Source organism: Leptodactylus fuscus, chromosome 8, assembly GCF_031893055.1.
Source record: "Leptodactylus fuscus isolate aLepFus1 chromosome 8, aLepFus1.hap2, whole genome shotgun sequence".
Classification (NCBI taxonomy): Eukaryota; Metazoa; Chordata; class Amphibia; order Anura; family Leptodactylidae; genus Leptodactylus; species Leptodactylus fuscus.
In genome coordinates this window covers 50,447,938-50,470,057 of record NC_134272.1, presented here as the reverse complement: position 1 = coordinate 50,470,057, position 22,120 = coordinate 50,447,938, and the positions used below count along the sequence as shown (strand labels likewise).

General features: G+C 41.2%; 1 protein-coding gene across 1 annotated transcript in view; it reads left to right on the top strand.

Annotated features, from left to right (window-relative positions):
- The window catches only part of LOC142217509 (cytohesin-3), a 97,133-nt gene extending 78,933 nt beyond the window's left edge, over positions 1 to 18,200 (top strand). The window contains exons 10-13 of the mRNA XM_075285789.1: positions 9,139 to 9,215; positions 10,512 to 10,583; positions 11,351 to 11,505; positions 12,708 to 18,200. Coding sequence (XP_075141890.1) covers positions 9,139 to 9,215; positions 10,512 to 10,583; positions 11,351 to 11,505; positions 12,708 to 12,780 — 377 coding nt within the window. The 3' untranslated portion in view covers positions 12,781 to 18,200. The remainder of the gene's footprint in view (positions 1 to 9,138; positions 9,216 to 10,511; positions 10,584 to 11,350; positions 11,506 to 12,707) is intronic.
- Positions 18,201 to 22,120: the final 3,920 nt, after the last annotated feature.

Below are 22,120 nucleotides of genomic sequence, written 5' to 3'. Positions count from 1 at the left end.
GTATGGCCACCTTGAGAAGTTGCTCCCTTTATATGCCAGTTCTGTATGAGATTAAAATAGTCAAAGGTCTCTCTTATACTTGGCAGGGTATTCTGGTATAGCTGTTTCTTTTGGGCTCACCACTTATCATGAGAACAGGGCCCATAGGAGAAGAAGGTCAGGAATTAATGTGAGGTTCCCAGATATACCAGGTGAAGTTCCCACAGAGATGGATAGAGCAGGATGCGGGATAACTTGTATTTGCCAGATTACCCATTAAAATAAACAGTTTAATCTGACAATGACTGAAGAGGAATATTCTATCAGTAATCTGGGGAAGTCTTCTTGATGGTCTTCAGTAGTGATAGATTGTACTGGAGGTTATCTTTCGGCAATTCATTATAAGCTTCCACAGCCGTGATTCATTTCACTACTCTGCTTGTATATTTGCATGAAATTTAATTAAAAAATCCAATTCTATTATAGTAATAATCTACATGATGGAGGCAACTCTAATTATTCTTTACTGGCTGGTCATCTAGTGACCTACAGGATGGATGGGACCCTCCGGAGGCCTTTAGAAGGCCCCTGACCTGCTGAGAATCCATGCATTAGGTTAATTGTATTTTTTTTCAGTAGCTTTCATGATGATCAATTCATATTATATCACGTGTTAAGTGTATTAGTTTTCATGTAAAGTAATAGCATTTTGTTCTACTATTCTACAGATCTGCTATAGTCTGCTGTTATTGTGCTTTAAAGAATAGATGACTTACTATCACCAATTTCATGTTGAAACCTCAAAAAAAAAATACATTTAATCGTGGCTGTAAAAATAAACAACTGTCCTTCTAAGTCTACATGCAGATGAATATGTGCATGTATGGGTACATGAGAAAATTGCACAGAAGGTATATGGATGATATGTGTGTGCCATCCATGACCTCCACAGACCTAATGTTATGGAATTGCCTGTTGAGCAGTTCCCCTGTAGCTGCTCCTGAAAGCTGTGAGGAAGGGAAAGACAGACACAGTGAGTCCTAAAGTCGACCGAGCACCTGTTCCTGCCTCAACTACCCTAGGCTGTAGAGGACAACTAGGTGACAGTCCCTTCTCAGGACAAGACACATAACACAGAAGAGAAGTCAGCAAGCCGAGGTCAAACCAGATAGAGAAACCGTACCAAATTAAAATCCAAGAGAAGTCAAAAGCTAAAAAGCAGAGGTCAGTAATACAAGCAAGAGCAGGGGCAAACTGAAGCAAGGTGAGAGATGCAATAGCCAGCAGACATATGTGGGCAGGCGACCTCTTTATATCCAAAACCCATCCCAGACTTGATTGCTAGATAGGCTGTCCATCACAAAGCACACAAAAGTAACCCTAACCGTGCCAACACAAAATGAGGAGTCAGGAGCAGGTAATCCAGAGCAGACATGCCTCCTACGCCATACAATGTGGCCAGAGGGTGGCGCAGAAGTTCAAACTGTTGAAGACATAACACACACACACACACACACACACACACTTAATTAACATATTAATGAGCCCAGACTGCTAGACAGAGAAGAATAGGAACTTTGCTTAGTTTTGCCCCAGGGCTCACAGCCCCCACATAGATTGATAATACACGATTGTGTGTATGGGGCCATAAGATAACAAATAAAAGGATAACAATTGTATGTGTGTATGGGGCCATATGATAACAATTAAAAAGACGACTAGAACACTGACAAAGCACACAGTGTGAATGGGGGCTTAGGCTCAGTTCATCCTTACAATAATGGGTTTCCATTGGATCTGCACCTTTTGATGTCAGGAATTGAGCACATTCAGTGTTTTTTGTTTTTTGTTTTTTTTTTAACTTTTTTTTTATTGAACACACCATGTAATATAACAATTTACACCATATGCATATTTTCAAAGAATATGTGAAGGAGGATATATATAAATTACGACAATAATATAATGGCAATTTTCAAGCAAGGTGGGGGGGGAAGACTTATAGAAAGTGTTTAGAAGGCCAGTGACCGATCACTTAGTAGATTCCAATCTAGAGGAGAGCTCAGCCCTTAGTGATCTTGGCGATGGATGAGTTAATGGCGAGTCACACCATGTCTTCCATACATTTTCAAATGCAGTGCTCTTTTTACAGCCAGGAATTATGAAATCCCTGACGGAAGCCATCTTAAGTGAGTAGGATCTCCCAGGGATGGTTTGGATCTGTCACAGGCCCATGATATAAATTGAAGCCATGATGACAGTGTACGACAATGGATGAAATTTGGCAACAACTAGTGATTTGTCAGACTTGGTCCACACCATTGGCTACTGTGGGTAAGATCTAACACAATAGTGTTGCCGTGGGAAACATTTGAACAGTGTGGACCTTTTTTTCAACATTACATTGAGTAAATTAATCAATAAATCAATAAATTAATTATAGCAGCGACCTCGACACTGTTAAATTTGCATTATTAGTTGTAACTTTTTGTTTAAGTGCCAAAATTCACATAAGAAGGAAGACATTTTTATGACTGAACCAATATTCACAAGGAACAAGTGACCTATCTGAAGCTGGATTTCATTGTTCTTACAAAATGGCTGCCTACATTGGCTTGTCTACTTGGCTTTTCACAGTTTTAAGAACAATTTGGCAAAGTAAGCAAAAGACTTCCCCCAATAGTGTTGGTTACACCTTTACAAATGGCACATCCAGTTCATTGATATATTTGCAATGACTTGTACGGTTAGTGAATTCTTCCTTAAAGTGTGTTGGTAAAAAAATGATATAATGCTGTGCTGTTGTCAATGTTCATTTGGTAATATGGTGTAAGTAGTCTGTCCTAGGATCAGAGCAACAGGCTAAAACCTTAACAGAATGAAGGATGTAGACAGAACATGCAGAACTTTTATCTTCTGTTGAGAATGTAAAAAGCTTCCAAGTTTGTAATAAAAAAAAAAAATTATATATATATATATATATATATATATATATATATATATATATATATATATATATACACACACACATGTATATGTTACTGTCAATGATGACGGAAGCAAGTGGAATGTGCTCCATCTGTATCTGTCATTCTACCAAATTTTCAGCCTGTTGTTTGGATCCTAGGACTGATAATACAGCAGATCAATGTGGTTACCTTTAGGGCCCATGCACATAGAGTAAACGCATGCTCATTTTTGCATAATACATGTGTAAAAATCAGACTCCCATTGACTTCAATTACATTTTTTACACTTGTAACAAACGCGCCAAAAAACGTGCGTTTTTTTTACAAGTGTAAAAAGTGTCTTTGAAGTCATTGGGAGTCTGATTTTTACACGCATATTCTTTACACGTGTATTATGTAAAAATGAGCGCACGTTTACTCCATGTGCACGGGCCCTTATTGTACCTTTTTAGTATTTGGCTGTATAGTGGTGTGTGTATATATATATATATATATATATATATATATATATATATATATATATATATATCCATATCTCGTGCCAATAACTGAGATCAGATCCTGTTCTAGGAGGAAAAGCTTGAATCTGCCTCTTGTTCTTGGCCTTAGACATGTTGTATGTTCTTGAACAGAGCCATGATGGTGGTTTTACACATAAGAAAGATGCAAAGAATTCTGACCTAATTTGCGCCAAGGAATTGATAAATGTAGTGCAAGGCATGTTACACGAGTGTATTAGACATTTTTACAACTTGTACGAAACAGAAGGTGTAACTTAGTTGAAAACAGGGGTGATCTAAGCGCAACACCATGCGCCAAAATTTCAGTATTAATAAATCTGCCTCCAGGTTTTCTTGAAAAAAAACAAAAAAAACGCAATGCAGCTTTTTGAGCCAAAGCCTGAAGTGAATCCAGCAGAAGGGTGAAAAAAATTGCTGTTTGTAAACCACCCTGTGAGGTGAAGGCCATATGTAACAGGTCCGCTGAAGGTGTCATCAGTCAGTAGAACATCCCATGGCAGAAGCCACATTGTGGTTTTTACCATTGTGGCTTGGCCAGGTTTCAGTCTTTGCCTGTACCGAACATATAGGAGGAAATGGACCTGCTGCAGGTTCAAAATCTACAGTGCAAAGTGTCTTCCAATAAATTCCACTGACTGCTAAACTGTTAATACTGTGCCCAGTGTGTCCCCAGCCTAATAATGTAGGGGGACACAAGTGACAAAGCCAATGTATCTGTAACGTCCCCCAGAAGGAGCAGCATGTACCATTTGTTGTCCACAGCGGACACAACCAGCTTTCATTGGAGCAGACCAAAAAAGCTTAAGACACCCGTGGAAGGTGGAGAAGATATTGTCCTACAATGATAGACCTTTGACTTCTCATCCCTGACTAGACTTGTGTCCGGTAGTTTGGAGAGCGGAGCTGTTTTTCCTCTTGACATCTGTTTCAGCACTTCTTGGTAAAGATTTCTTTTGGAGTGAAAGCAAAAATGCTTAAATCAGGAAAAGGACATGAGGCCCCAAGGTTGGGTTCCTGCTTTTCTCATTAACTCTCTAATTCCTTATCCTGCTAGGTCTTAGAAATTTACTACTGATTTCTCTGTGGAAATCATTACAGTGTGCCACATGTCTGGATGTCTCTTATTTACATGATAAATGCGTTGTCCCTGTGTCCTCAATGCAATGAAATTAAACAGATCACCCGAATATATGAAAGTCTTGGTCCTGGCTATATCGATTGTAGATTCACAAATAAGAATGTGCCAAAACTCTGGCATGTATGGAGTGCATCACAATTATGGCGTGTTTTTAGACATTTGTTGTACTGTGGTTTAGATGGAAAGGTATGTGACTTGGCTGGATGGGCTCGTGTTTAGATCACTTTTTCTGTACCAAAACGCTGGTACAATATTGTGCATCTTATGTAAGGGGTGGTATGAAGTGACACTACATTCACACCGGAGTTTACGTTTTTCTGATTTGCCAAAGGTCCAGAAGTACTGAAAAATGTTCCATCTAATGACACAGCTACAGATCCCAAGGGACCCCTTTGGCTGCAAAAGGATCAGTTGGGTGTTATTTTTTTTTTTTTAACAAGTATCGCTGGCTTTGAAGAGCTTTTACGTCCGATATTGAATGATGGACTGTGCGCCGGAGTCTCCGAAAGGATGACTCCAGCACGGATGTGAATGTAGCCTTAGACAGAAGTGTCTAGAAATTCTCCAAAGATATCAACCAGCATGAGCCACTGTGATGAACTTGGAAATTTTAGTCTAGTTCCAAGCTGCCTGACAGTAGTAATAAATCTGCCTTCTTGTTTGAGGAACTTTTCTGGGTATAATCCTCAGTTGCTGCTCCCTGTAGCCAAAATTACACAAAAAGTTGTTACTGAAGAGTAGTCCTAATTTCTAGATGTGTTCAAAGTTGAAATCTTTTATATTTGGAATATTTCTGATGATGGGAGTTTTTCTACTTTTTGGGAAGGGTGCAATGCTCCCGTAGGACTGTCTACATAATCTATTGAATTTCACATTATTTAGAAATACAGGGGTCTTTTTTGATAAATTTGCCTCCAGAGACACAGGATATGCCATAAACGTCTTTGGTGCGATAGCCTCTGCCCTTGTAAATGGCTACAAATAGTATAGGAATTATTGATTTGTGCATATGGTATACATGCAGTAAGGGTAGCTCTGATGTTTAGAAGAGATATGTCAGCCTTACATGTGGTCATATTAGCATGCCATTGGGGTTTCTCATATTCATGTGACATAACCATGTGTTTAGTGTAGGAGGGTATCTCCTCACTCTCCCACTCTGTAGTACAGATTGTCAAACAACACATACCACTTACATCCACCTCTTTTTGGCTCTTACCCTTCTTCCATGTATTTGTCACAGTGGATTTAGGTTTCTTATGCTGACCAACAGGACAGTTTCTTAAAGGGAGTCTATCCCCTATACCAGGCCAAGATGAACTACTGTTATAGTAATGTACCCGCTGTGAAGACAATTCCAAGCACACCTTTGATATATAGATTAGCCCTCCAGGATGGCTGTAAAACAGTTTCATTACAGGTTTGCAAATGAGCCTCATGGAGAACAAGGGGCTTTGACTTCATTGCCTGAGCACAGCTGCGTCATCAGAAATAATGTCATTGACTGGATGGACGTTATATCAGATGACATGGCTGTGCTTCAGCAGTGAGGTCAGCACCCACTGTGCTACCTGAGGCTTATTTGCATACCCGTAAAAACTTTTACAGTCATCCTGGCAGTCTAATCTACATATCAAAGGTATCCTTGGAATTGTTTTTGCTTTGTGTTGTGTGTGAAGACAGTGAGTAATTACAGCACTTCCTTACACCTTCTAACAGTGAGGCATGGAGACAATGTCTGTGATAGGGGAGAGAAATGGATCACTGTAGTCTTTTATATTGGTAATCCTTGCCCCTGCAAGCCCTGGCAGCATGAAAACAAAGGCGCAGCACAGAGTTGGGCATGATATTGAATATGATAAATAAGTACAGTACTTCTAATATTTGGTGACTTTGGAGAGAATTGACAACACATATTAGTTACTTTTCTTTCAGTTTTATTAACTTGGTAAAGCCTTTTTAGATTTTTTTTTTTTATATTTGTAAATCTATATTACTTTTTTGCAATTAGTACTTGGTTAACCGTTTGCAATGTCAAATTTCAGACCTTGCTATCACACTACTCTTTACTCTACGCTCACTGGAGCTGCACATTATTGTTAATCAATACCGTACACATCCCTTAGGAAGGAAACACGATGGATGTTCTCGTTTACCATAAGCGGGCCACCTGGGTTTGCTTGCGTTGCTCTGGCTAGTAGTCGGGATATATATTGTGCTATATATGCTTACAGCTGATGTGTGTATAATAGATATAAATTTGTTTTTCTGCGTTATCCGGTTTGGCTTCATAGCTATATTTAACTGGTTATCTTAGAAATACTTAGTAATTGTTATCTGTATTGACTGCAAAGTCTCCCTATGGCAAATGATTGACGGAGGCAGATACATTTTATTACAGTGCAGTGGCAGATTTTAAGGGTCATTTATAAAATTGATCAGAAAATTTCTGCTATGGACACTTGCGCTATCTGTGTGTAGATAGATAGATAGATAGATAGATAGATAGATAGATAGATAGATAGATATGTATACACATCTATATATGGCCACAGTGTGTGTGTGGTGAGCCTATATTCCCAAGAGTGCATCTGGGCAATTCAAAAGGAACTAGTAACGTCACAGAGGGCGCCTATATGTGCCGCCTCATTGTTTCTATTTACTCTATTTACTAATGAATAGCTGTATGATGTCTTCAAGACAGTGTAAGGTTTGAGGAAATGTCACCATGTATGAAAAGCGCAAAGATCTACATCATCTGTTGCCGTCACCCTGAGCATTTTTGTGTTTTGTTTATGCAAATCCAATAAGCCATTCCAAAGATATAAGCTCTTCTAGCCCAAGTGAGTGGTAACATGGCAGGACATACAGCACACAGAGACCCCGGCCCGCTACAGTTTTACTGCCCACGTGACTAGTGTTCTCTAGTATATATATTTTGCATTACAACTAAAAGGGCTTATATCTTTGGAATGGCTGAACAGTTTGGCTAAACAACGCCAAAATACTCAAGATGACGGTGCCTATCAGATGATGTACTGTATATCATTAGACTTTTTGGACCTGATCTGCAGGTCCTCCTTAGGGTCCCTGCAATAGATATCACCTAGAAGAATCTATTCCTCCCATCCCCTTAAATACACATGTATGCTTGGTTTGGCCAAGGGTGCATGTGTTTTCATTAGGAAGACCAGAATGAGCATTTCCATATCATTTTGGCAGTGGTTTATCTCTCTTGGGATAAAAAGGCCCGGGCATTGAAATTAGTTCTTACTGAACTATTGAAATCTGTAAGGGGAGACGCTGGATATCCGTCATGGTGGCCGAGCGATTCCATCAGCATTCTGGGCAGGTATAGGCCCAGTCATGATGCTTTGCAGATGGGTTGCACATAGTAACTCATAGGTGTATAATGTAATTTTCTCTTGCTCTAACTACATGATCTGTAATGACATTATTCTGTAATGAAGTTAAGGCATGGATAATGGATTCATAAGTATTCTAAGTCTCTGACCTGTCAACCAAAAGAAGATAAAGCTGAAAACGGACTGCAGTCTTCTAAATTGGAGTCTCTACCCTAGGCAAAATGCTGTAAATTGGAGAGGCAATCTGAGGCTCTGCAGCTCTAGTGAATCTATCATTGCTATCCTAGCTGTGGAATAAGCAGCTCATGACGTCCAAGGGCTGAAGAACCGTAGGTTGCCTAGACCTTTACCAAAAGATCGAGCAATGGGCAAAGAAGCATGAGTTTGCATAGCTTTTGAACACCCATGCTTACAAGTCACGCTCTTGGTCTGCGTTTCCATCGGCTGCTTAATTTGCTGTCATCTTCACTGTTGTGTCCAGACATTGTTTGTTCGTTCCAGGCTTGCATCTGCTTTTTCCGTAACTCGAAAATCTTATTTGTTCTTTTAACTTTTTTTTTCTGACAAAGTATTGAAGGTTGCGTCCACCCATTCTATTCTGAACGGTAGAAATGGTTAAACTGAGCCTCCTTCTTGTACATAAAATCTGAAATGTAAAACAGGTGGAAGCTATTTTTGTCTGCTAGGGTTAGATGTTTTCGGCAGTAAGTATGCCCCAGCTAATAAAGATATTGTATGATGTCATTCCTACACAAAATTTGCCTCGGATTTTCTCCTCAGGGACCGCTTCTGGATTTATTCCAGAGCTTGTCTTAAGATTTGGTCACGCACAATAGAAGACTTTAGTCTTGATGCGTCCTGTAATGTAGTCAGGGATTGTCCGAGTGAAAAGTATTTTATGATAAATCTTTGTAATAATGGAGACCCCATTGGGAAATTCATAATAAAGGCTCTTTTTCCCGGATATGTTAGTCTTAAGTTCTATTTCCCCATGCAGTTTGCAGAGGGTGGAGAATGTGCTGGATAAATGAGAAGCACATGTCTGTACACAAATGACAACTCCATCAGTAAAGGAAGGGGCAAATGTCCTGTAAATGAAGAGACTAGTTCTGGAGGTTCATTATTCCTCAGCTGCTTTCTTCATGGTCTGATCTTTCTGTCTCCAGGAGGAAGAGTCAAGACGTGGAAACGCAGATGGTTCATCTTGACGGATAACTGTCTTTATTACTTTGAATACACGACGGTAAGTAGCCCGGGCACCTTGACTGAAATTTGACCATGCTGGACATCTGGACAGCAATATTAGCGTTTCCCCTGTAGTGACTCATCCCCCTTATTTCCACAGAGCTGTATTAGTTAAGCTGCCTATACATGATAGATATGTATCAGCCAATGTCGCCAATGTACCCGGCTCAGTTGACCATCTCATGTATAGGAGGGTTCTGACTGTCCCTAAAAGCAGATAAGGATTGGGTTGCTGGATTTACAAATTCCTGATCCTTTTGTTCTTAAGGGTATTGCCAGTCGAGCAGCAGCTCTGTCTCCTCTCCCAGTTCAATGTCCATGTACTGCTTGACTGGTCCATGCTTGCACGTATATGAGGAAAGTTGGAAGAGATGGCTACACATGGCAAATCTAAGAGTGCATTTATACATAGCATTTTTAATGGATGCGAAAGGATTATCACCTGTATAGATGGGGATCAACATGGGGGGGGGGACATCTGTTTTTTGAAGGACACAAACACATATACAACACTTTTGTGTCTGTCCAATAAGAATAGGGACAGAAATGTTTATCTGGGTGGGTCCGATATTTGGATCCTCCACAGATTAGCTGTAACGACAGCCTCCAGGCGCTGGAAGCTGGTGCAGAGGGCAGGGAGCGTGTGCAGATTGCTCTTATTCAGGTAATAGGGGAGAAGCTGCAATTATTTAGAACCACCACTATACGATGGACGGAGCTGCATCGCCACTCTTATAACTTGAATAGAAGCAATCTGCACACACTCCCCATCCACTAAACCAGCTTTTGGCTTTTTGAGGCTGCAAGACCGTTGATCTGCGCATGGTCTGGGTGTCGGGCCTCCACAGATCACATACTGATGACCTATCCTGTGAATTGGTCGCCAGTATGAAAAATTCATTTGGGGCCAGAAAATCCCTTAAGTGTAGTCTGACATATCACCTAAAGGTTCTTGTTTATATCCAGACCTGAGCCCGGATACACTGTTTGTACTTTTGGTCAAGCATAACATCTGAGAATCCATGACAAAGTCTGAAAAGATGATGTGAGTGTTAGTAAACAGTTGTGTACTGTGATTCACCTCGTAAAAAAAAATAAAAATCCAATTCTAGTAACTTCCAAATCCTTTCCACTTTTTCCTATAAGCTGCTGTTTCGCCAGTGGCCTCTTCTATAGCTTGCATTTTGACTCCCCCTGGTGGACCATAAACTAACTGCAGCCTCACTATTTCCAGATGTCTTGCGACTATAATTACATTTTTACTGGTTTAATCATACATTGTTTGCTTTTACAGGATAAAGAGCCAAGAGGGATAATTCCCTTGGAAAATTTGAGCATCAGAGAAGTTGAAGATCCTCGAAAACCAGTGAGTATTTTTTTTTTTTTTTTCTTCTCTAATCTTGTCCTATTGTTTGATGGTTGTAAATTTATTAAGACATTTCCAGGACAGAAAGCAGAAAAACTGCCCAAGAAAAGAGAATCTAGGATTGTTACATGAGGAATACAATATTACTATTGCCTCACGCACACATCTGTTTGTTTTTCATCCGTGAAAAAACAGGTCTGTGCATCCATTTTTAGCATCAGCGTTTCATCTGTTTTTCATGAATCTGTGTGTCTGAAAAATGGATGATCCTATAGACTTCGGGAGACCATTTTCAGTGAAAATCTGAAATCTTCATTGATAGTCCTATCAGGTGTGTTTTCACGGACCCAGTTTACACACATTTAGCTAAATGGGTTGTGAACAAAATGAATCCTGCACAAATCTGTTGTACACAGACAAGTTTCAGCTCTGTCATGTGAACAGAGTGGAATAGAACGTTTTCTATTAAAAACTGGAATAGACACATAGGTCCATTAAAAATAAAAAAATTTACTTTTTGTATAGACTTGAATTTGTATATGAAAGAAATGGACATAACACTGAAGATAAACACTGATGTGTGCATGAGTCCCTAAACAGTCATGTCAGGATAATCTGTCTCCTGGTATATAATCATTTTAGTGACTGCAATCTATATGACCAGAGATAGATATTGGGGTAATATTCCGCAGCAGTAATACATATAGTGATTTGTTACCTGGCTGGCTACACCGTAACCTCTCATTCCTCTATTATATTTTATTCAGAACTGCTTTGAGTTATTCAATCCAAGCCACAAAGGACAAGTTATTAAAGCCTGTAAAACAGAAGCAGACGGGAGAGTTGTTGAAGGGAACCATGTTGTGTACAGAATATCTGCACCGACACCTGAAGAGAAGGAAGAATGGATAAAGTCCATAAAGTGAGTCATGGCCACTGCAGATCCAGTGGTGATAAACCAATAAGCTGACGTTAGATTGCTTTAAAGGTGTTGTCTGGCCACAAATTGATTTTTCATAGTTCAGGTAATAGGAGCAGTCCCATCCACTGCATAGTGGTTCAGGAGAAGGGCAGTGGTGCACCTATTACTCGAATAGGAGCGACGCTGCACAAGCTCTTTGACTACTATTATCTTCCCATGCTCTAGCGCTGCCTGAACAGCTGATCTGTGTGGAATCTGGATGTTGGACCCCCACAGATCACATACTGATGACCTATCCTGTGTGTAGATCATAGTATGAAAAGTCATACATAAAAAAACCCTTTAAGACATTTTACCAATTATAGTCTCCATCTTCTATATTCTCAATTCTCCATGCTAAATGCGACTTGCCACTACAAATGTAGCATTCAATTTGTGCTTCAAGTAACTTTATTAGGTAAGCCGATATTGTAAATATATATTGCTGGAGCAACCACACACTGCTAATGTGTAAGTATTTGCACACAAGCAGCATAAGGCCAGCATATCTATCTGTCTATCTATCTATCTATCTATCTATCTATCTATCTATCTACCTCTTTTGCATTCCGATGCCTAGGAGGAGTTTGAGCACAGTGTTGACTTACCTAGCAATTTCCATCTGTCCAGTGGATAGGTGATAAATTAATCTGGCTGAACTACTTCAACTATCATTGCAAACAATCCAACTCTCGTGCTCACTCTGCGGTCACAAAATTAATTGCACTTTTTTAACCCCTAAGGGAACTTTACATTTGCAGCACAAGTGCCGCAAATCCCATTATTTTACCACTATCCTGGGTGTAGTTTTGTAGCCAGGGTCTTAAAAGGGTTGTCCATGCATGCTGCTCCACCTGACCTGACATTGGGTGTGAAGAGACGCGAGTGCACAGCAGACAGCACTGTTTATACACAGGCCCTATATTACTACTGATGACAGGGTGAGGCAGCGTACCTCTCCGCAGCTCTCCAATGTACGCTAGCAGTGTAGTGTGACCAATGCCAGGCAGTACCAGCTGTTTATTACCTTTGTAAATCAGCTGACTTATAAGCGACATCTCATGGTTAGGCATAGGGGAATCTCATTACTAGTATTATCTGGTGTCATCCATTGTGTCTGTGTTTTCTCCTAATACAGTCTTCCATGTTTTGTCTTCCTGTAGAGCTAGTATTAGCAAAGACCCCTTCTATGACATGCTAGCGACAAGGAAGAGGAGAATCGCTAATAAGAAATAGCCTGTGTGATACAAGAATCTGCAAGTATCACTCCTGGTACGAGTCAAAGGACCAACCTAAACCTGGACTGCTACTGCCTCAACAGGCGACACCAGAAACGCCACTCCCAGTGAGAATGTCTGCCATACCGTACTGGTATCCACTCAGCACTGTGCTATCCAGATTCCCAGATTTTTCTTCCTTATTTTTTTTTATTTATTTCACTTTTGATGTTTTTAAGTTGAAGTCCAGCCTTTGTGAACTTGAAGACTCCTTCAAAGATTGCCTCCTCGCAATGTAAATATCCCCTGTCCCCTGGCAAACACTACACCCATATCCTTAGTGCGTACATCTCCGATTTCATCTTCCTCCCTATTTAATTTTTTTTCTACAATGGCAGCTATGTAGATGGTACTAAATACAGTAGACCAGGCGAGGTGCGAGCATAGCATTGCATGATGGTCGTTCTTGCTACAGCAGGCCTCTAGCGATCGTGTAAACAGCTTATATCGGTATATCCTCTATCTTATCCTGACGTTAAGGACGAGCCTGCTGCAGCCAGCTTTGGAGATCTGGTTTATTCCACGTTCATCTAATCTCTGAATATCCACTGAACATTGAATCTATAAGCTAACTGGTGATCTGTACAGTTTTTCTATTTTATATAAAACCTATATCCATATATATAAATAAGGTAGCACCAGCTTATATTGACGCTACATATAATTAACAGCAGGGGTATTACACAATTGTGCCTGCTAAGGAGCAAGTCAATTCTGTTGTGTAGAGCGCCTCCCGCTGGTGGACGAGTGCATCCATCCATGCATGATCTAATAATGCGGTGTGTATTCCACTGCAGCGACTGGTTTAATACGATAACATTAGGATTTATGCCTTAAACAGTTCTAAGCAGCGATCACAATGTTCCCAAAGGCCTTTTGTTCTTGCCGATGCGTTGGGTTCACCGCCCGCGATGTCACTGGGGTGCAGACAAAAGCATCCACTTTGCAAGGTCTCAATCACTATATAGATGATGTAAAGGGGGTATATATGGCTGACTTATGCAATGTCCCTTCAGTGTGCGGTTAGAGCAAGTGTTCCTTACATTATTATGTTGTCTATAATATTGTTTTACTTTTGCAACATCCTTCTCTGTAAATTAAGACATGGCATGTGCCAGAAAATGGCACAGAAAGTGAACACAGGCCCTTGTTAGTTTCTCAGGGTGGCCATGGATGGACTTACTGTACCAGTTTTGTTACATAAATACCTATTATAGCACTTTTATTAAAGACGTTGGACTGGTTTAGAATATAATATGACCACGATATCACATCTGTCCACAGGTTGTATGTATGGTATTACAGGGGTAATGTCATGAGGTCATTCAGCCTGACCGCTATTCTAAGTGTGCTACATCACTCCTAGTTTCACCAACAAATTTTCTTTTTGAGCGGCATTATTCTTTAAGGTAATCCAAAAACGATGTCCGAACCCATGGATGTTAACAATCCCTCTTAGGAAATGGTGCTCGAAGTAAGCTAATGGCCTTATAAATGTCATCTACAACCTGTATACAGTCATCAGAAATAGAAGGTGCTTTACATGGTGAATTGTGTGTGTGCACTGTATATATGTAAAGGGTTATACAACCAAATCTGATAAGGTATGCTATCCTGGACACACATGTCATCAGTTGTGTACACCAGATTCTCTAGATGTGGGAAATTACACTGACACTCCGTTACAAATAGTGCGCAAATGTGAAAATGACCCAGGAATTTTAAGGGGCACTCTCATTATGTTGTGTAGTGTGAAATATTGTGTATTTTTGGAAAGTAAAAACAGTCTATTGTATAGGAAAGCGTACATAGGCGGACAATGTCTATTATCTATGTTATATTGAACGTATATGGGAACTGCAGAATAAGAGAGAATTGGTTGCAGTTTAGAATTTATTTTTTTTTCCTTTCCCATCAAACGCATCTCCATCACATCATGCCAGACAGTGGTAGAAATCCCGTCTGCTTTGTTCACGTTGTCAGTGGTGTACACAGATTTGCAGGGCAGCCAATATGTTTTGCCATTACTGTGCTGTTATTGGCCATCTACATTTCTGTCCAAATTGGGTGTAGGGTAAGACTATTACTGCACAGCGGCAGATCGGAGACCGTCATGTTGTAAATAGGCCTACAGTCAGCAAAATCAGTGGCCACGTAAAAACTGAGCCCTATTGTACAGGTGCTTATTGTACAATACTACCCTATGTTGTAGGAGATTGCCCTATATGACCAAACCCCAGATACTGACTTCATGAACAATGGAGCTGTCCTATTGATAGTAATGTATGTTATCCACTTTTATTCACATACTCTATACATCTGCACCATAGTAGATCCTCCTTGATGGAGGTCCTGGTTTCCTCTCACTTCGTACATATAGGGATTGTAGAGCTGATACTAGTTTGATACTGGTTTTGTGTCCTATTTACAGAATATAGGGCTATTTGTGTTTCCACTTTGTCCATAGGAGATGCTTCCTTGGATGTACTGGGATACATCTACTAAAATAAGCAAGGAGGCAGCTCCTAAACACTTAAAGGGGTATTCTGGTCATGATTGACACTGACTCGAATACCCTTTAAATCTTTACTTTATTGCCTTCTTAGAATTGTAATGTATTTAACCCAAAAAGAGGTTTGCTAGGAAGGGAAAATTCTGTTGTATATTGGAGTACGTTACCTGTAGCCCACCAGTATTATACAGCTCAATAGTCATGCAGAATATAGGGAAGACTCATTTCTTAGTGTTAAGATCTCTTATCTAGTAGAAGAAAGTGTTAAACGGGTTTCCTGCCCCAAATCTTGATTTCATACTGATGACCTAGTCACAGGATAAGTCATCAGTATGTGATCTGTGTAGGTCCAGCAGTCCAGGTGATGGAAGCTGCTGGTGGACGGGGAGCACGCGCAGGCTGCTCCTATTCAAGTAATAGGAGTGTCATTGCAGTTCTCCAGAAGCTCCATTATGCAGGGAAAGGGGCTGCGGGGCCGCTCCTATTACTTGAATAGAAACAGCGCTGCCCATCTAGTAGCAGCTTGCAGGATCTGGGTGTCAGACTCTCTCAGAGAACATACTGAAAACCTAGTTTGGGGCTATAAAATCCCTTTAAGAGGCCCAATATTAACCTAGCAGATTAAATGCTAAGACATCCAAACAACAGGAGACTTTGAGCTCAATAAACTTTGCTCTGATGTTGACTGAATGGTATTGACAATCCAATAGATCCACCTTGACCCACGTGGTGATCCATCCTACTAATGGATCTGAACAATCCATTTCTGCTACTAGCATTCTGGTCAGACATGGACCCCTCTGTGGAGGCATCAGTAGATCTGGAGTTGGTAGGTGCCTTCTTCCTTAGCTGTAAAAACCATTACCTGAACAAGCAGATATGAGCAAATCTATTCAGGATATGTCCATCAAAAACCATGGGTGTGTAGCATTCCATACTGAAGGCCTACTGCCAAGTCTCTAGTGTGGAAATACATCATGTTTGTCAAGAGGTTGTCCAGGCAATTTTTTTTTATATTTTATGTAGGCCAGGGAGGTGGAAAAATAAAAACAAAAAATCACACCTGTCCCCAGTACTCCGGTGTCCTCCCAGTGTGGTCTGGTCCTTCTGCTCCGGCGTCTTTTCAAAGTCAAACTGCTCGCCGTATGTGCCGTCCTGGATCCCTTCTGCTGATTGGCCTTAGGGGTAACGTGACTGCTAAGGCCAATCATTGGCCTCAGGAAGAGGCCTGGGTGTCATAGGTAGTGACGTCACATGCCCTTCGCTGAGGCCGCTGATTGGCGTCAATTGGCAAATCAGCAGTCACGTATGGCTGGGGCTTCCGCCACAAGTCAACACTGGACTGAGAGGAGAGGACTGGACCATGTTGGGAGGCATCGGGGAAAGTAAATGGCTAATTTTTCTCTGTGTATTATGGGGAAAGGGGGGGTTGGTCTTCACATGTAATCTTATTACATCCTACAGTTATCCATGTCTTATGCCGGCCATAAGATATGTCAGCTGTTATTGCTGACTGTTGACTCCCTCATGAAGATGCTCCCTTGGTCGGCCAAGCATGCAATATGTATTTCAATAGAGAGATGGGAATGAGTCGCTGATAGCCAACATACCTGGCCATGTTGCCTCAACAACACAAAATGGGGGTCAGACTACCATCATGCACATTATCCTAATCCTACTAAAATCTGCAGCCAAAGACTAGATTGGATTGAAAAGGAATATCCTATTGGCTTAGCTCAAAAAATGTCAGCTAAAACAGTACCTACTCGAAACATGATATCCCAAGTGCAGTAAACCTTTGCCAGTGGCCTTTAGGACATGTACTTCTACTGAGTACAAGGTTACTTGTGACTTTTTCTCACAATAGAGATAACTAGAATCTGCATCTGGACCAATATTTTGCTGCGCCTGAGCCTTGGTGGTGTGCCTACAAGACAGGTTACCCTCTGAATCCACATTACCCTAACCTCATGCCTAAGTAGTGTCACTAGTCCCCACTTGGTCTCACTAGATCACTCATCACCTTCTTTGCCCTATCTTGAAGAAGAGGGCTCTCCCTTAGCACATTTTACTATAACCCACTTGATTTCCATTTAGGTAATCTGACTGTGTAGACTTTATTCAGATTGGACATTTTCCACATTCAGTCTCTGATTTGCGCTGTTTTTGTTTTTTTATTTTTATTATAAACTTTGGTTTCCAAAAATAGAGGATAAAGTTTGTATTTTCCATCACTTCATGCAGTTTTTAGCAAACTGTGCCTGAACCATGACGTGTATGAACCTGACCCTACTGGAGCGATTGTTTCCAGCCATGTCCTTCTTTGTTACTTGCACTGAGCAGCATTTGTTCCCGATTTGTATTCTTTATAAGGGTAAGTAGACCCCAAAAAATAGATAAATATAAAAAAAAATTACATCCAAGGTTTAGCTGGCCTAAGTCTTGCATTCAGAACAAATATTAGGAACTTTTTTATGTCACTAAAGCGGTTTGTGCTTTTCCAATGCGACATTTATATTTTACAGAATCATTCTGTGTTTCCAATGTACAGCAAGTCATACTGAACAGATCCATTTCCACGTATCTAGTTGTGCTGTCGGGCGGTCTACAGACCGTTCTCACCACGGCGTTTGTGTGGGTGTCATTCTCTTATTTATTTTTTAGTAAATCCAGAATGTTTCTATAATTTTAAAGTGTAAATATTGTACAGTTGTATATTCCATAGCTTATGTGCAAAATGTAAACCTGATTCTTTGCATGAAGGATTCTGTATCTTTTCAGAGTATATAACTCGAGATCATTAATTGGGGGGGAATTGCAAATCCTGTTACCTTTCATGGAGTATAATTAAAGGCGTATATTGTTCACATCGGTTTGGGTTGTCTTTTATTTTGTCATTCAGCAAAGGTATCTGGTGTTATCCTCCTTGTGCCCTGTCCTCAGCTACGGTACTATAGTAAGGCCAGCCCCATAGCACAGGTAGCTAGAACTGAACACTGGACAGGAGTGAGAAGGGGAGGCTGGTTCTGTTCACGTGACCACGTCACTGCTTATATGCCCCAGAGTAAGTAACTATTTAAATTAATTTTTAAAAACAATCGATTACCAGGACGCCACAAGCAAGCGGATCATTCCACAATAACACAGCAGGATGCTGGGGAACTCAGATGGTCCAATCCAGGGACAAAAGGAAGACGAGAGAGACCGAGGCCTAGAACAAGACTGGGATTGGAGGGCGGCTGAGGCCCTGGATGATGCTTACAACAAGGCATGTGAAAAGGGCAACTGGACAGATCCTAATGTCTATACCAGACAAGAGCATAACTGAACCGTGGTCATGTAAAGAGCTCATTGAATCCATCCCCTCAAGAGAGGATGTCAGGACAGTTCAGACAGGCTCCAATGGCTCAGGGGAAGAGACGCAGGAAGATGACTAAACAAGGCAGGTCAATTCAGATGAAGTACTGCTGCAAGTGCCTGTCCAGACAACATAGACGTTACTTGAGGATAGTAGGTGAGGCAGCCAGTTGCAGGGATGGAAACCACAGCAATCTCTGAACTCTCAATCCCTGGTTCACAAGTCCAGTGATCTAACCCCTGAGCTATGCTTAGGCACTGGTGGGTCACTAAGGTCTGCACAGAGAAAAACCTGTGACAACAAGGAACTGGAAAGCTCCCCAGGGTAGCCTAGACATCCAGGAGGCATCAGGAACTGATGGTTCACTTCTACCAGGCGGCCTAATAAATATACAGTATTACTGAGCAAGAAGAGGAAAGGAAGGTCCTTTTACCCTTTTATTTGTTCTTTCTCTCCTCTGTTGCATCTTGTTCAAATGTGGCTGCAAGTGTCAGACAGGAGTGTCTGGAGGTAGGAAATTAAACATTCATCCAAATGCCATGTCAGCACGCAATGCCAGCTCAAGCATGGGTTAGGGGCGGTTCACACTTGTGCCCGATGTCTGTATTCCACCGGGCTTCCATCTGCAGCCCCATGGAAACTGGACAATGGACAGAAACCGGACGGTCAGCTTTAAAACCCATTCACCCATTTTTTTTTTTTTAGCCAGATACAAAGTCCTGCATGTCCGGGTAAAAAAAAAAAAAAAGTTCCCCCGTGGACAGGCTGCAGGCCGACACGGGTGATCACCTTTACAAACCCATTCAAGTGAGTTTTAAAGCTGACCGCCAGGTTTCCGTCCCCTGTCCAGTTTCACTGGGGCTGAAGACTGAAACCCAGCAGAATGAACATACTGGGTGCAAGTGTGAATGACGTATAAGTGTGGTCCATAAGGTCTTTCAGAATATTACATTGGCACAGTTTACTGAAACAGGAACTGAAGAGAGCTACGAAGCCTAAAAAAGACACATACAGGAGTTGTGAGAGGCAGAAAAATCATGGGATCACTCAATTAAAATCAGCCCCAGCAGGGGCCAAAGTGGGCTGCAGCACACAATAAGCTATTCTTAAAGAGGGGATGCAGAGAAGTAGCTCCCCAGCTTCATGTAAAAGATAACATTGGGCTGAATCGCTAGGACCCCATCGCTTCATGCCACTGTGCCTTGGACTGAGCAATGTTATTTCTCAGAGAGGGACTATGTTGGCCAAGGTGACAGGCCAGAGTCACACCTGTAGTGGGGGAAGCATTTTAGTCTAGATTAACCCCCACCAGCACCTAAACTACTGCGGGGGTAGTGAAGGGCCTAGAACCCCTGGATTAGAGTGAGGTGCTTATCCCACTTCTTAAAAAAAAAACAAAAAAAACCCAGAGGGCCAGAAGGAAAACTGCATCATGTTGGCTTCCATAACTGTACACACAGGAAGGCAGGGATGGTAATAAAAAGTCCCTGCTTTTATTAAGGGCTCCTTGCAGAGGACGCATATATTAGCATATTATTGTTGTATCTATATAGCAACAGTTTGTTATATTTATATAATCAATAATTTCATCTTGCTTTAGGCCATCCCTACTTAGAAAGGTCTCTCAACAACAGACTAATCAATATATAATACATAGGGAAACCTAGAAAGTATTGAATTTGCCTCCAGAGTCACTACAGGGAAATGTAAGCACATTGCCCATTTTAATCAATGAGTTGCCTGTGTACAGGATGGGTCCTCCAAAGCTAGAGAAGTTCTGTTAGAGCAGGAGCTATCCTGAACATGTGTCCTCTATTCATACAGATTTATATCCCGGATATCCCTTCTTTATCTGTACCTACTGCCACTGTAATGCCTCGATCGTGGAGCTTTTTGTATTTTATATTATTATTGTATTACCCATGCTGCTGTAACACTGAATTTGCCCATGGTGGGATTATCTTATCTAGAATTTCCTAATAGGGTGTATGGTTATACATTTTCTAAACTGGACATCCCTTATCTTCCGAATCATCATTAAGGGTCCATTCACACAGAGTAAACGTGCGCTCATTTTGGCAAAATACACGTTTAAAAATAAGACTCCCATTCAATGACATTTTACACATGTATTTTAACGTGGTTTTTTTTTTTTTTTTTTTTTATACGGGAGTCTTATTTTTACACGTGTATTTTGCCAAAATGAGCGCTCGTTTACTCCGTGTATATGGACTCTAATGAAGCAAATATTGGCTATACCAAGGCGATGGAATAAAGAAGAAGAAATAACATGAACTTTTCTGCACAGTGATTCAGCTCTCAGTGGACTAGAAGAACAAACTCCATTCAGCCAGAATCAAGTTTGTATGTTATTGTTGTGCTTGTGTAGGTTCCCAATGGGTAATCTGGTTTCCTCCCATACTTCATAGGGATTATAGATTGTGAGTCCTATATGGGATGGTGAGGGGCAGTGTTGACACTGGGGCTGGGTGATTATGTCAAAATTGCAATTAATCGGGCATTTTACCTTGATTACGATTAATAGAGATTATTTAGGTCATGCCCCTTTTAAAGCATGAGTTATGTGTTGGGCAAAGGTTTGACTGGCAGTTTCATTTGGACTGGACATGTCTGAAACTGTTATTATACTGTAGGGTCTCTTCAGACTCCAGAGTATAGAAAGGGGAGGCCTAGAGAAGATGAGCAAACATAATGAAAACAAACACAACAGTGTTAGGCCCCGTTCACACGCCTGCCTCAACTGTCGCGACATCCGACAGTTGCGGCTTTTCCCTCTGGCGTAGGCTCAAATGAATGGGACGACACCAGAGGTTGCTGCTGCGAGGCGGACGCCGCGGCTCAAGGAGCCGTGGAATCCGCCTGAAGAAAGGGCAGCTCGCTTCTTTTTTCCACTAGCGGCAACATGCCTCTAGCGGTCTCCATAGACCACCATTGTGAGGGGGCGGATTATGACATGGATTCCGCGCCATAATCCACCTCCTCTGTGCCTGTGTGAACAGGCCCTTACCTGCCTCTCCTGGGCTTCAGCGTGACTCCCTGTTCTCTTTGGGTCTTCTGGCTGACTTTACGGACCACTAAGGCTGAGTGATTGGGCCTCAGCGGTCACGTGGTGGCGTGACGCATACACACAAGAGACTACAGAGTATAATAATAGCAGTTTTGGTTCGGACATGTTCAGTCACCAAAAACACGTTATTTATCTGGGTTGACGCCCAGCCCTAGTTGACGCTATACAAGCAAGTGAAATAAATAACTCTAGTCTGGGACCACACAGTCCTGAGGGGGAAGACACACTGCCTATTCTTCACACTGAATGCGAAGATGTATTTCTAGACCAAGGCAATCTGAAAAATCACAAGGGACTGACATAGAATCAATAATTTATTTTAAGAACCAAGTTACCTACAA